The following is a 14497-nucleotide window of genomic DNA, read 5'->3' on the forward strand; positions in this document are numbered from 1 at the left end:
TGCCATGGCATAATGATAGAACAAGAGCCTGAAACAGAGTTAGACTTGAATCTGTTCAGCTGCACCTGTGGAAAGCTGTCTGTCATGGTGGATAGGTTGAGGGTTTTCAGAGCCTTACATCATCTTGCATCTCTTGACAGGTAAGCTGTGTTTACAAAACGAGGATGTGGCCAAGAAGTGTGTGTCTGCCTTAGCCAGAGAGCTGGATATCTCCCCTGATCCAGCTATTAGGAACAACGTTGTTGTCATTCTCTGTGACTTGTGTATCAGGTAACTCTAAAATCTCTGTATAAATGTGAACACTTTAATAATATGTGGTTTGTGATTCTGAGTTCCTGATTGTTCAGATGCTAAAGGTTTTCCCTATCCAGTGGATCACGGCACTTTAATACTGCAGTATTTGCCTTAAATTATTCATGACAGTTTTGCTCTAACCAGTGATTACAGGGTTGGCTCATATTAAATGATTGACCTCAACAACTGATAGATGTCTGTTTCTCTGCTGATTGTTACTAATGATTTGATGGCCTCTTTTTGTGCCACAGATACACCACTCTTGTAGACAGATATGTGGTAAACATTGCTTCCTGTCTCAAGGATAACTCTGCTCTTGTCCGAAAACAGACTCTTACCTTACTCACCAGACTGCTTCAGGTAAACACTAATTACATTTACATGTTCTTATAAGGTTTCTTAAGATAAACTCGTCAGATAAACTCTTACTGTAAAAGCTATCAAGTGAAAAGGTAGCAGACAATGGCCGAGTGGTTAAAGTGCCTGCTTTTCAATCGCTAACACACACAACATTCAGGTTCAAACCTGACCATGGACAAGAAACTGGATTCCCCCGTTTTTGTGGGCCCTTGGTGACAGCAAACTGGTGATGACATTCATGTGGCCATTTGAAGACCTTTTGCCTTCCATCAGTATTATGTGTATGTCTGTACTTAGCACATGGGAAGGCTCCTTAGTAATTTTCCAATGGTCAGTGGTTGACCCAAGCTCTCTACATGCATCCACCCATAAAAATTGACCACCATCGTAAACAATTTTAAAAAAAAAACTCTAAATGCATTCTGTTTCACCTAAAGTTTAGCATTTTCCAAATGACATATTTGGATTAATTCCGTACCAGAAAAATTGCATCAGAATTATCATTTTAAGACCTTTATATGCTTCTGAAAGTGCATTTTTACATACCAGAAATACAATGAATACATATCATGTAAAATGTTAATAATGCTTTTCTAACTTAAGGTTCAAGATAACAGAACCCCAAACACCTGGAGTCAGAATTACATTGTGTTGATATTATTTCCCCTCTACCTGAAACCTGAAATGTGCTGAGTGTTGTTCCCTGTTGTAGGAGGACTTCCTGAAGTGGAAAGGTGTGTTGTTCTACAGGTTTATCACTTCCCTCCTGGATGAGAACAAAGACATCAGCTCCTTCGGTAACAACAATATCCTGCATGACAAATGTCTTTTTGTGCAATCAACACTTCAGTGTAGACAATTTTTTGAAAAATGGTTTTATCCCAGCCTTGGACAGGGAATTTGTGGATTTCTCTGCCCTCATTGGTTACAGGGTATTCAGGACAATAAACTGTCAGCATCATTTGTTTATCTGTTTGTGTAGTCTAGTGTTTGTTGAATATCACTTGTCCTCCATCAATATGATGTGCATATTATGTGTATGTCACACATGGGAATGTTTGTCAGTAAATTACCAAAGGTAGATGGTATAACCGGTACACTAAAGTTGCCTCCACTTGAAAAACGGACATAAGTGTGGCAATTCAGTTAATGAAGAAATGGTTGTCAGTTTTTATACATATTGTAGAAATGTGAAGTTTACATGTGAATATCTGCATTTTTGTGTTTTTCTTCGCAGCGGAATTCTGCCTGGTCCACATACTTCTCCAGAGAAACCCCAACATGTTTTTCCACCATTTTGTGGAATGTGTCTTTCACTTTAATGGTTATGAAGGTCATTCAGGTCAGTTTCTTATGCATCTTCTTGGAATTACATTTCTACATCACACAAGCTCACATACCCGAAAATGACCATAAGTTTCGTCCATGACTAACATGCCCATTACTCCTGATTCTGAGAGTTATATTGATTGTAAAAAGGTGTTTTGAGTTTTGAACATAGGATGATATTCTATTGGAAAATTGTAGGTTTTAGCACCAAAAATAGCATTTTGTGACATCTATTTTCCTCTAAAAATGTGCCGTTGTGGGCAAACTTAGGGTATTTATGTTTAGAATCAGTCTGTTGAACTACCATGCATTAAAAAAGATAACTTTTAGCCAGATAATACAATAAATGGTGATTTAATTTTACGTTCCTGGTTAACAGATCAATTCTGTGTGCCTTTGTGATTAGCCTCGAAAGCCTAGGGTTTTGTTAGCACAGCCACATGTGATGTATGTATTAGTTTTATTACAGCTTAAACGAATGAAAAGTGTTGTAGGCAAGTGAAATACAAAGTATTGGAATGAACAAGAGTGCATACATGGGTTCATCAGATTTCACATCTTGAAGCTATCGCTTACTCTCAGCTTATATTTCCCTTCAGTGTACAACAAGTTTCAACAATCTGACAGAGAAAAGCAGATGTTTTCACTTAAAGGTCCCACTCTATTCAGGTATGGTATATTGTCATGGCTATATCAATATTAAATGACCCATTTGGAATAAGAAAAGAAAATTTCAGGGCAAAACAGTGTCTTTGTGAAATTCCCATTGATAGGAACACTTTAAATAGCATCAAGTATCTTAGACGTGCTCAGTGCTTGTGCACACTCATTTAATTTTGAAGGTTCTGTACTGATATAAATGTTATTAAAGGAAATCTGGATTTTGGATAGATGTACCTGTTATATGTATTTATATGTACACTATAATTTTATTTTTCTCCCTATTAGCAAACGTCACAAGTTGTACACGTTTATGTTGGAACACATGGCAGATGACCAGAGGTTCAAATTGACTGCCAAACTGTGTCAGGATGTGAGTACGCATATGTAGACGTTTTGCCATCTACATGTACCTATAGTATACATGATATCGTTTCACCAGTACACAGTTTTACAATTACTGAACAATTACTGTGAAAAACTCATATGTCAAAAGTTCAAAAAATTGGGGGAAAAAAATGTCTTTAATTAAATATCTAGAACATAAATGCATTTCAGGTTCTGTCTGGTGTGGTTGACAACATCCTTCCATTGACAGCAGAGACCAGTCAGCTGTTGAAGGACACACTCTCTATACTCTGTTGTAAGGTAGGATGACACACAAAACTCTTCAGTATTTGTGATTAGAAACATGAGTTTATCTGCTATATTTTAAATTTACTTTAACCTAATCTGCTCTGTTTTAAATTTACATTAACCTGATGGAAAATGGAATTGCTTGTGAGGACACCCTTTGCAGCCTAAATATACTTGCTACAATACAGACTGACTTTGAGTACTTTTTTTGAATAAACATTCCCATGCACTTATGTTGTAGGAAATCAAGCTGGCCTCCTTGCGAACCAAACCTCAGGATGATGTCATGGATGAGCAAGATATGGCAGCTGTTGTCATGGCAACAGCAAAAAAAACCCTAATAACTCAAGCAAGTCAGACTTTCATTGTGTAAACATGTTTTACATACATGACTGAAGTTAAACATACACTGCAAATGAGAAGTTTGAAGCAGATTTATCTCAACACTGATCAGGATTTTATTGAAATTTAGAATACTTTGTGTATAAAGTGTTTTCCTTTAAAATTCTCCTGTCTAGGTGTATAGATATGTGAATTGTCTGTATCTTTATGTTACAGGTAGTGAAGAGAAATGTCATTGAAAATGTTGTTCCAATTGTGACCTCCCTGAAGCACTTTGTAAGTGAACTGATATATGGTTGCTTTAAACTTTACTTGTATCTACCAGTGTTACTCCAGAGCAATCATTTATTTATTTATTTGATTGGTGTTTTACGCCGTACTCAAGAATATTTCATTTATACGACGGCGGCCAGCATTATGGTGGGTGGAAACCGGGCAGAGCCCGGGGGAAACCTACAACCATCCGCAGGTTGCTTGCAGACCTTCCCACTTACGGCCGGAGAGGAAGCCAGCATGAGCTGGACTTGAACTCACAGCGACCGCATTGGTGAGAGGCTCCTGGGTCATTACGCTGCGCTAGCGCGCTAACCGACTGAGCCACGGAGGCCCCCCAGAGTAATCATGTATGACCAATAATATACTCCCTAACATAATAACTTTAGACTAGCGTTATGCTAACAAATTCAATAGAATGTCATGTATTGGACAAGTTGCTGTTGGGATTATATTCAGTGCAATTCACGCACTTTCACATATATTTGGGGTAACTCACCAGGACTTTTAAAATGGCCCAAGAGCCAGTGTTTTTTCTTTGGGGGGGGGGGGGGGGGGGCTGGTTTTACAGAGCTACTTGTTTTGTTCTCAATCTTATATCTGTGTATAATTTTACAGTTGGAGAAACACCGTTCCCCTGTTCTCAAACAACTGATGATGTATCTCCGAGAACTGATGAAGGACTACAAGGATGAAGTACAGGGTAACCTTAAATACTAAAACATAACAAACAGAAAATCTTTTTAGAGTCTTGAACAGAATTTTGGGAAGAAATTGCTTACTGATATCCAATGTCCATAGTTCCATATGAGACTTTTGTGATACAAACAGCTAAGGAGCATTCTTGTGGGTCTATCCTGTTGTGTGTCCAATTTCTCTTAACCCATTAAAAACAAATTCATGAAATTTTGCAGAAATGTAACTCATAGATGTGACCTTTGGCCATTTTTAGTGTTACCATATACCATCTTAGTTATTAAGTTAGTATAATGTCCATAACGGATACCATTAAATATGTATTGACCCAAATTATTTTTCTCTGTATCACAGATATGCGTTTTTTTTTTTTTCCTCCTTTTTTTTCCGCTTCTAAATAATAAACAAGAATAGATGGATAACGATCGTGCATTGCTGTCAGAGAAATGGTACGTGTGAAATCCAGTCAGGCATGATACCTCAGTACAAATGCCGTTCTGGAATACTTGGTTTGTACCTTGTTGGGGCGAAGGCACATAACTTAATAGACAGGGAACAAGTCAACGTTTCATTGTCCTTTGTATGAGTAAGTTCCAGTCAGTCAGACTGTCTGATAAAGATATAAACTGAGGGTCAGAGTAAGAAGTTTTAATCAAGAGAATACTTTACATGACCTCGGCCAGTTTATTTTGATTGTTGCGTTAAATCTTCTGTACACGATATCTCTAAAACTATCATATATTCACGATTTTTATCAAAGTAAGCTAGGTCACCTTCTCAGGTCAAAAAGTGGTGCCAAACCAGATTTGTACAAAGGTTTTACAGAGTATATTTTACCTTGGTTTGTACCATGGATAGACAGAATTTTTCTTTGGTAGAGGTTTATTATGATAAACTTCACCAGATCAAAAAATTGCTCCCCAGTGGCTCTGTCAAACAGGATCTATAGTTGTTCAGGGCTGAGGAGTGCTTCAGTTCAACGGCTATATTTTTATATTTTGTGTCTTGAGTCAGAATTCTGCAGAAAAGGTGAACAAGCCAAAGTAATGCTGAAGTTTAAAGGCAAAGAAAACAATAAAATGAAGTATATATCAGATGAAACACCATTAAACATTGCCAAGGAAGAGTTTTTTTTTTTAGAATTTTTCTAACCTAGTAAAAAATGTTTTAAAGTGACATAGTTGCCCAAAATTTGGATTTTTAAACAAATTCTGCGTGTCTCGTCTTAACAAAGATTTAAAGTTCATTCATAAACTAAATAACTCATGTTGAAATAAAGAATATTCATAGAGTATATAACTTGTACAAGTCCTGCCGTTCTTTGAATTTAACACAAAGACGGCAGGCCATTTTGCCTCATTAATATTCAACCGGAAGGACCTGAACCATATGCGTAGCGTTCGGAAAGTTCGGGTCAAAACAAACATGTCGAGGGATGTATGTGTGGGTGACAGAAACAGTGACAGTGTGATCTTGTCATTCCAACTCAATTGATATTGCTCCATCTAAGTATTGTAACTGTAAGTACATTGTAAGTATAAGTAATGCTACTTATAATAGTGTTAAGGCCGACCTTGGTTGTCCACGAAGTAAGCTGCAGGTAAGCGCATGTGACAGGTTCAACAAGCTCTAAGCGACATCTTCGTGCTTCAAGGAGACCCTTTTCTTTCTTCAGCGTACTCCACCGTTCGAACTGACCACCATTTAGAACTCTAGACTTGTTGTCAACCTGTTGAGCTCTTTTTGACACCTATTTCACGAGCGAGCCATCCTTCTTTTATGTGTGTGATTAGCTATGTTTGTTTACATGTGAAGTTTACTGAGCGCTGTGCATATGCTCAACTTCCACTGAATTGAAAGCGCTTCATTTAAATATTGTGGCAGAGTTTTCAGTTTTTTTGGTTATTTTTAAACATTCACTTAATGTACAAGGCTGGGGTGGGATGAACAAAAAGCTTGTAACTTGAATTACTTGAAAAAAATCTCCGATACTCACATCATTCTGTAGTAACGCAAAAATACCTAATATTTGGGCGACAATGTCGCTTTAAGGCATCAATCTCTATTCTGTGTCGCATCCATATGTTTTGCTGAAATAGTTTGTTTCAAGGTCCATTTAATAAATGCATTCATAGATCCATATGTAAATGCATTTGGAATGATGAAATCTGTAGTCCATGTGTATTAAATGGCAAAACCTGATGTGACATCTTTGGTCCCAATATAGTCAGAAAAGGCCAACGTAAAATCCAATATTTCTGATTCTTTCCAACCAGATTCTTTGTATGATTTATATTTCTGCAGATATTTTGTCAGCTGACAAACAACTGGCTACAGAGATAGAATATGATCTGAGGAAATTTGAAGAACAGGAGACAAATCCATCGTTGGCAGTGGTGAGTTACCTCCCCTTTCTTCTGCTGCATGTACACCCCACTTGACAGTAGACAGTAATACATGTATGTTCGTAATAAACCAGGTACTAGCTAGCTTGTTTGGCTAAAACATTGTTCTACTGGCAGCCTATCACCTCCTGATTAAGTCAGAGTGTTTGTCACTCTAGTTCCTGTGAAAGTACAACCAGTGGCGAATAATGGTCTGGCATGTTTCTTTCAACGTTATACCTTAAAACTGTCTTATGAGTAAAACATTTCTTGAGTGTGATGTTGAGTAAGTAATGCCAGTGTAAAATGATTTGTCTCATTCCTGCATCAGGGTCCGGCTGGAAGCGTGTCGTCGCCCCGAGCTGGAGGCAGCAAGCCTGGGTCTCCCACAGTCAGGAAGGGTTCACCCAAATCTGCCTCAGGCAGCCCCCAGACAACTTCACCACTAGCTCCAGCTAACAACAGCCTCTCCCCAAGGGCGAACACATCCTCTGTGTCAGGAACACCAGTTCTCACCAGGTACGATCTGTAAATCAAGTTCTGTGGATAGGTAAGGCTTTGCATAGACTTTTCATTATTGAGTAATGTTGATCTGTAGGTCAACATGTGTATGAAAGACTTTAATATAGCCCATGTATTTCATCAAGATGGTTCATCATGCATCCATTCCCTTGGTAAGATGTTGTTTCTTACAACTGTTATTATTTCGTGCATTACGGAATACCACATATTGAGAGAAGTGGTTATTAAACAGACTGATAAGGACTTGAATCGTTAATATGAACCAGAGAGTGGTGTAGGAAACAGCGCAGTTATTAGTAAACCACAAAAAGGTTTAATATGCGGACTTTGCGTTACGAAGCTTCTGTCACCTGTCATATCAGAGGGGTTTTGTGGAGACCCTTAAAGATTTATTTTGTGTTACAGACAAATGTCTCTGTCTACACTGGCCATATTGAACTCTGCTAAGAAAGCCATGGACAAAGTGAAGACCGTAAGAGATACGAGGAATTCCCCTCGTAAGGCCACACCAGACCGCAGACCTGTGACCAAAACTGCTCATGCTGAGTCAGACTCTGATGAGAACAGGACTATGGTGGTGAGAGAGGACTTTACTTATTGATTATTGCCTGTAGTGTGTTGAAGTACAATCAGTTATTAATTCCCCCTTCAGGAATTTAGTCACCATGTTATAATCAACATGGTTGTATATTCATAATCAGCTTATGTTAGTCCTACTTCTGTTTATGTCAGCAGGTTTTTCAGGTACCTGGTAAGAGCAATTCTACCCATATACCTAACTTCAGATTTACGAGTTAATTTATTTATTTTTGAGTAAGATTTTAAACAGCAGTCAATCGATTTCACCAGATAGTTACATGACTTGATATCTGATTTGTTGTCATTTCTTTACAGGAAGCTCCAGTCGCTGCTCTTTTCAAGACTCCAGATAACTCGGGGAAAAATAGGAGAGCTATCAGCACACCAGCCAGTGAGTAAACGTTTAGGGCAGGTATTGCACTCAGTGTGGATTTTGAGCCAACACTACGTCTGGCTAGAACGTTTGTCTCTTCTCAGGCCTTGACCACTAAGGCCAGAGATTTGAATCCTCCTGTTTGTTCAGACACGGCTTTGAGTCAGGAGGCTGTCCATGTATTTGTTGAGTGGAGGTCGTTTACTCTGGGGACGTTAAAGTCTTGAAATTTTGTTTTAGTGTTTAGTCCTTGAAAATGGACAGTGAGTATTGGAAAGTAATTAAAAATGGATTAAAATAGAGCTGCTTATTATCATTTGTGTTCTGCGAAGGAAATGCCACACCAAGCAGCCACTTGCGCGTTTTGTTGTGCTGGTTAAGCATAAATAACATTTTTATGACCTGGCTATCTGCCCCTAGAACAAAGATAAATTGGTGGTCACGTGGTATATGCCTTGTTTTAAACAAGGGGTAGAGGGGGATATAAGTTGTTGTACTTGTTGCTTATAATAGCTATTCCCGCAGTTTTATCATAAGACATAAGTAAATAAAGGATATGGCTACCTGTTGTCTTCACTGTGTTTGGAGGACAGCTTTTAGATTGTATCCTGATCTACACCACCACCCATATTTAATGGACACGTCTTTAGTCCAAGGCCAATAAGTGCACAGTGTATCATCCAAAAACTTGTATAAAGTTGCTGACGGATAAATGTAAGTAAAAATTCTTGAACATGGCTTTGAACACCAATCAATAACACCAATCAATCAACACCCAATCAATCAACACCAATCAATCAACACCAATCAATCAACAGCATTAACAGTGATGATGGAGGTTATTTAATCGACTATATGCTGTGATGTCCATTTAGCATTCACAACAAGTGTTTTCACTGTCTGATTGGTGAGTGACTGAGGTTTTTTATGAGGATTAAGATGGAAACTGCTGTTAAGAGCCTTGAACACAATGAGTTGTATTTTACAGTGTTTTTAGGGAACATCACCTTCCACCAGGATCAGAACATTTCACTAATCCCTCCCTCTCCAATCCCCCTGCCCTGCCCATCAGAGTGTACGGGGAGCAGCAGTCATCATCAGGTCTACAAAGCTGTGACTTCTAATGTAAGAGGTCTTGTTAAATTGCACTTTTCCAACTGTAAGAGTTTCAAACACTTCTCTTAACCCCATTGGTCATTTCTATACATGTGGATAAAGTTGTGTGTAGAAAGGCTTCTAATATGTTAAGCCTTTTCAAACCTTTTTACTATTACAAATTTTGTGACAAACATTTATTCTGTCCTACGTATTTTGTGGTGGTCTCATACATCTGGTAAAGCAAAGCAGTCTAAAAGAAATGTAACCCTAGTCTCGCTAATGTGAAAATGCAGAAAACAGATAATTGCATTCCTTCTTTTATGTTTTGCCTTTATCGTGTTGTAGATACCTCCGCTGGTGGCCCATCTAAACCTGCTACCAGAGCTAAGACAACAGATACAGATGTAGTTTTCATGTTTTCTCCAGACAAACCGTGAGTATGATACGACAGTGTTATTACATAAATACCAGTATTAAAAACTTTTTTTAAGATTTTATGAAATTTTTTAAGATTTAAAAAATGAAAATGCTGACATGAAATGAATCATCATTTTAATTGTTATTGATATGGTGTGTTTCAGATTACCTAAGCCTAGATCATGGAAGATCACAGCCACAGTAAGTACCCAAACTAACTGTCTACCAAGGGTGATTAATGCATACTTTCTACTATATCAGAACCAACATTTTCATATTTCACTTTCCTTTGATCATAAATAGCTAAATTACTACCCTGTGGACATTATTTAGTTACTTGGAGCCCTTGGTATGTGAACAGCCCAGTGAGTTTGTCTCAGATGACTAGTCTGACCATTGTCTCAAATCCCTCTCTCCTGCAGGTCTCTTTGCCTGGTCAAGTAGGATGGTTTCCTGCAGGTGCTGCCAGGTTTCTTCCATTCATAAACTTGACTTTTATTATACAAGTTACCGTATAAAGGGACTTAAAATTTTATCAAAAAGGTGTTTTTTGGAGGCAAATGAACATCCTGAACTTTTTCTTTTGGTGCTGAAACTCACATTTTCCCGACAGCATATTCACCTACCTTAAAAGGAAGCCTTAAAACACCTTTTTAAAATCAGTGGCTCTTGGAATAAGGAAACATTAGAAACTTACCACTAAAAACATTTTAGGTCATTTAGTGTAAATATTCTTCAGCATGGCGTAACTACACTTAACTCTTGACATTGCCCTATTCTTGGTTTTGCTGTGATTTTATTGAAATCCTTCCCTTCAATATTACAAATGAATAGACTTGTAAATGCATCTCACACTTATTATCCAAAGTCAAAAAGCTCAGTGCCAGTTCTGCGATGCAAAATTAATGTGCAATTGGTCAAAGTCCATTTACAATGTGGAGTCTTTTGTCTCTGCCCCAGTCACTGAGTTTGTGGCACGGCCATCCTGGTCATCATTTGATGGATCACCTGACTGATGAGCATAAATTATATCTCATCACACCATTGATTGGCCTGAGTTTGCCATGCAAATCTGCTGATACAGTGTCAGCACTAAAATGCCTCCAAACGTGCTTATCTGTGTTGTCTGTACAGTTACTTCCCTTGTCTTGATCTAGCCACCAAGGAAAAATCCAAAGGAGCGGAATGAGGAGCCAGAGGAAGCAACAGAGAAACTCAGGCCTCAGAGGCGGGTGTCTTCACGATTACGGTCATCAAGTCAGAGCTCCAGCTAAGCTCACCGCATCATACCCACTGCATCATACCCACTATCATTTATCCTGCTTCTGTGCTTACAAGCTGTATAAATCTTTTTAAGTTTGAATTTAGAATATCGTTTTGTCTGGACTCGTAAATTTAGATTTTTTGTGAAATCTAGTGACTGATCTTACATTAAACAGTCAGGAACTGTCAATTTAGTTATAGATAGTTTGTCAGGTAAAGGCCTTAATCTCGGGAGAGAAGAAAGGCTTCTTCAATTTAGTCATTGAGTTATGTGGTTGTACTAAATAGCAGGGCAGTGCATGTGTATAGAAATGTGACTGTTGCAGACCGTTCTACTGTGCTGCTTGTCTGAATGCCCGCAGGTTACTCTACATAATGATTGCTGTTATGTTCCTATTGACAAAATAAAAACACACTCCTTGTCTGCCACTGAAGATTGTTGCTACATCTCTAACGTGTGCTGTGTACAAGAATCATGATTGGTGAACAACTTTGATGGCAAAAGTACATGTTCTGGTATAATCTACATAAAATGAAGCTAACAGACATGTTTTACACTACAATGATGTAAAGGGACACAGCTAAAAGTTGTTGAAGTTTATGCAGTATCCCCTCAAAGACTTTGAAAACATGATTTTTCGAAACCTAATAAAACACTGAAATCACTGTCACATCACCAAGCTGGCATGTGAAAGTGTCAAAAGGAAAACAATACGAAAGCCAGGAAAGAAAGAAAAAATCCTTGAAACTTCAAAGAACACACACAAATGTTGAAGTCTTCACAACAGCCTGTGATAAATATTCATGTACATGTGTACTCGAAATCTGGATGGAAAAACGATATGTTTGGTCACAATGTGGTTACCTTCTGTCAAATGGGACACTTTGTCAGTCCTGTTTTGCTGTTGCGGTCATCTGCCAGGCCAAGGAATAGTCCAGTAGCCTAATGGCGGTACATGATCCTCCGAACTCATGCATTGTTACATCCAAGAGCCAGTTGGGAATCTGATTTAAACGCTGTTGTGTTCTTGTACAAAGCTGTGATTACACACCTCTAAGCTGTAGTTATAGGCCTTTAAAGTGTGAAAGCCACATCGTAGGTTTTAGTCTGTGTGTTAAAGGTACTTGTTTTAGTGATTTACATTTATTTAAGACAAGAACATGGGGCTCTTTAGCAACGCATCTGGTCTGTGTAGTTGTAGAGAGATGAATCTTTTGTCAATAGATTAAGGGCATCAGTTTTTTTTTTTTTCAAGAACAACTGTTCCAGTTGTGTGTAAAGTATTTATTCATTTGCAACCTGTGTAATCTGTATATTTTCCAAAGGCTTAATTTCTTACATTATTGCCTTTAAAAAAAGTAAATAAATCATGTGTGCTTAAAGCTGAGAGAACTTTGTAAAGGAAATTGAGTACTTTGTCCTCTTTTCGTCATCTCATCACCACAGTCCGAGATTGCTCTAACGTTATGTTTGGCAAAACGTTTCTTCGGCCATGGATGGCCCCACACCAGACGCACTTGGAAGCGACCATAGCAGTAGAGCAAAATGAAATACTACAATATATGATACCCTAGGATGGTATAATAACCTCTATATTCTGTTCAAGGGTACCGTATAGTATTGTATTTTACTTTGCTTGACTGATTGGTTTCCGGTCATATGTGGAAAGGTCTGCCAGAAACCTTCTGACGATTGTAGGTTTCCACCATAATTCGGGCCGCTTTCGTAAAAGTGAAATATTGTTGAGCAGGGCGCAAATCACCAATCAAATAAATTCACTGATCGGTTCCGAGTCTGTCGGTTCCAAACCAATGTCATGGCGCGCTCCATTTAAAAACCTGATCCAGTTTCCGTATCAGTAGCCTATGTCACGGCGTTGTAGACAAAATTGCCTTATCTTTTCGTCTGTCGACTTAGCGTATATCCAACGTCGATCGGTTATTTCTAAAGCCACGCGAGTCCAAGATTCCTTGTTGATGCTTAAAGCGACCCACTGTACTGACAGCCTGGACATATTTTACATGGGCAGGTAACTGCATCAGGTTTAGAAATTGAACGCGTTCTGACGTTGGTTTGGGGGCCATCGTTGGTTGAACAAAAGTTTTGCCAAGCCTAACGTCAGAGCATACTATTCACCGTTTAACAATTAGAACCGAGACCTGGTGCGATATATTCACGCAGGACAAATATATCAGCTGTTAGAATTTGGCAACTAAGGTAGATTGTATGGATTAACAGGGACCGCCTTGATGGAGACATTGCGTGTACCTCGGTAATGGAGAATACATAGGTTGGTCGCTATCAGTACCAAGAGTTGCCTTCCATGATACCTTTCTGCAATCGGCAGCATTTGTGTAGATACAGGAGACATGGAAGCACTAGTAATGCTCAAGCAAGCAGTCACCCCAAAGGTGAACCAGTCAAATATTATAAGTATTAATTTCAATATACATAAAGCTTGGTAGGCAGGTAAGAAAGGATTGGAACAAAGAAACAAATGGTACAAATATAATTAGCCGGTTGGTCAAAATTTTGACATGTTGCTAACATAATCCATTCACACGAGCGAAGGTCATGAGTACAGGTTTGCATCGACTGTTTAAAGGAGTAAGCTACTACGAATTTGCGTTTGCTACTTAATAACACGAGCTTTATTTAGCATAATAAAACGTCAAAATTCATGTTTGCAACAACGAACAGTCAGTTCAGACGGGGATTATTTCACATCCATCCAGCCCCAGAGGCAAATTAACGTCTTTAGATTTGTCTGTCGTGTAGCAATTGAGATGGGGTGATTTTCCATTAGCTGCAATCATTGTCCTCCGATGGATCTAACCTGTATTAAACATATATCAGATGAGTGCCACGTGAAAACTCCAATCAAATATAGGCCTATGTATGTAAATACTAATAAATTAAACTATCTTGTTTTTATACTCCCTTCGCAGCCGACTAGTAGGCCTTGTTTAGTTGTTTGTTTCTTTCAGATTTAAAACTGCTTTTCTTGATATTGTATAACCACCTCCGTGGTCAAAGCTTTGGAGCTTTCGGCTAAAACTGTTGGACCATACTTGTTACACTGTATTTTTAGCACTGGCTGGCACGTCATTGCTGAAAACAACACACTTGACACCTGTTCCAGGTTACTGGCAGCGAGCCGACTATATAGTGATTATTATGATATAATTTGAGCTCTTTCCTGTTCTGAGGTTGGCATTTTAAGGACTTACAATTTATGACTTAAGTCTTAAGTTGCTTGATAAAAACGGG

The 14497-nt window shown here is 38.4% G+C and overlaps 1 protein-coding gene across 1 annotated transcript in view; it reads left to right on the forward strand.

Moving 5' to 3' along the window:
- LOC135467369 (condensin-2 complex subunit D3-L-like) overlaps window positions 1-12306 on the forward strand; it is a 31142-nt gene extending 18836 nt beyond the window's left edge. Inside the window, 19 exon segments of the mRNA XM_064745141.1 lie at window positions 141-270; window positions 546-654; window positions 1367-1451; window positions 1892-1996; window positions 2583-2652; window positions 2932-3016; window positions 3202-3291; window positions 3521-3632; window positions 3842-3897; window positions 4513-4597; window positions 6895-6986; window positions 7306-7493; window positions 7902-8073; window positions 8391-8469; window positions 9440-9502; window positions 9505-9549; window positions 9892-9979; window positions 10128-10164; window positions 11121-12306. Coding sequence (XP_064601211.1) covers window positions 141-270; window positions 546-654; window positions 1367-1451; window positions 1892-1996; window positions 2583-2652; window positions 2932-3016; window positions 3202-3291; window positions 3521-3632; window positions 3842-3897; window positions 4513-4597; window positions 6895-6986; window positions 7306-7493; window positions 7902-8073; window positions 8391-8469; window positions 9440-9502; window positions 9505-9549; window positions 9892-9979; window positions 10128-10164; window positions 11121-11237 — 1808 coding nt within the window. The 3' untranslated portion in view covers window positions 11238-12306.
- The last annotated feature ends 2191 nt before the right edge of the window (window positions 12307-14497 follow it).

Source organism: Liolophura sinensis, chromosome 6 (genome assembly GCF_032854445.1).
Source record: "Liolophura sinensis isolate JHLJ2023 chromosome 6, CUHK_Ljap_v2, whole genome shotgun sequence".
Taxonomy (NCBI): domain Eukaryota; kingdom Metazoa; phylum Mollusca; class Polyplacophora; order Chitonida; family Chitonidae; genus Liolophura; species Liolophura sinensis.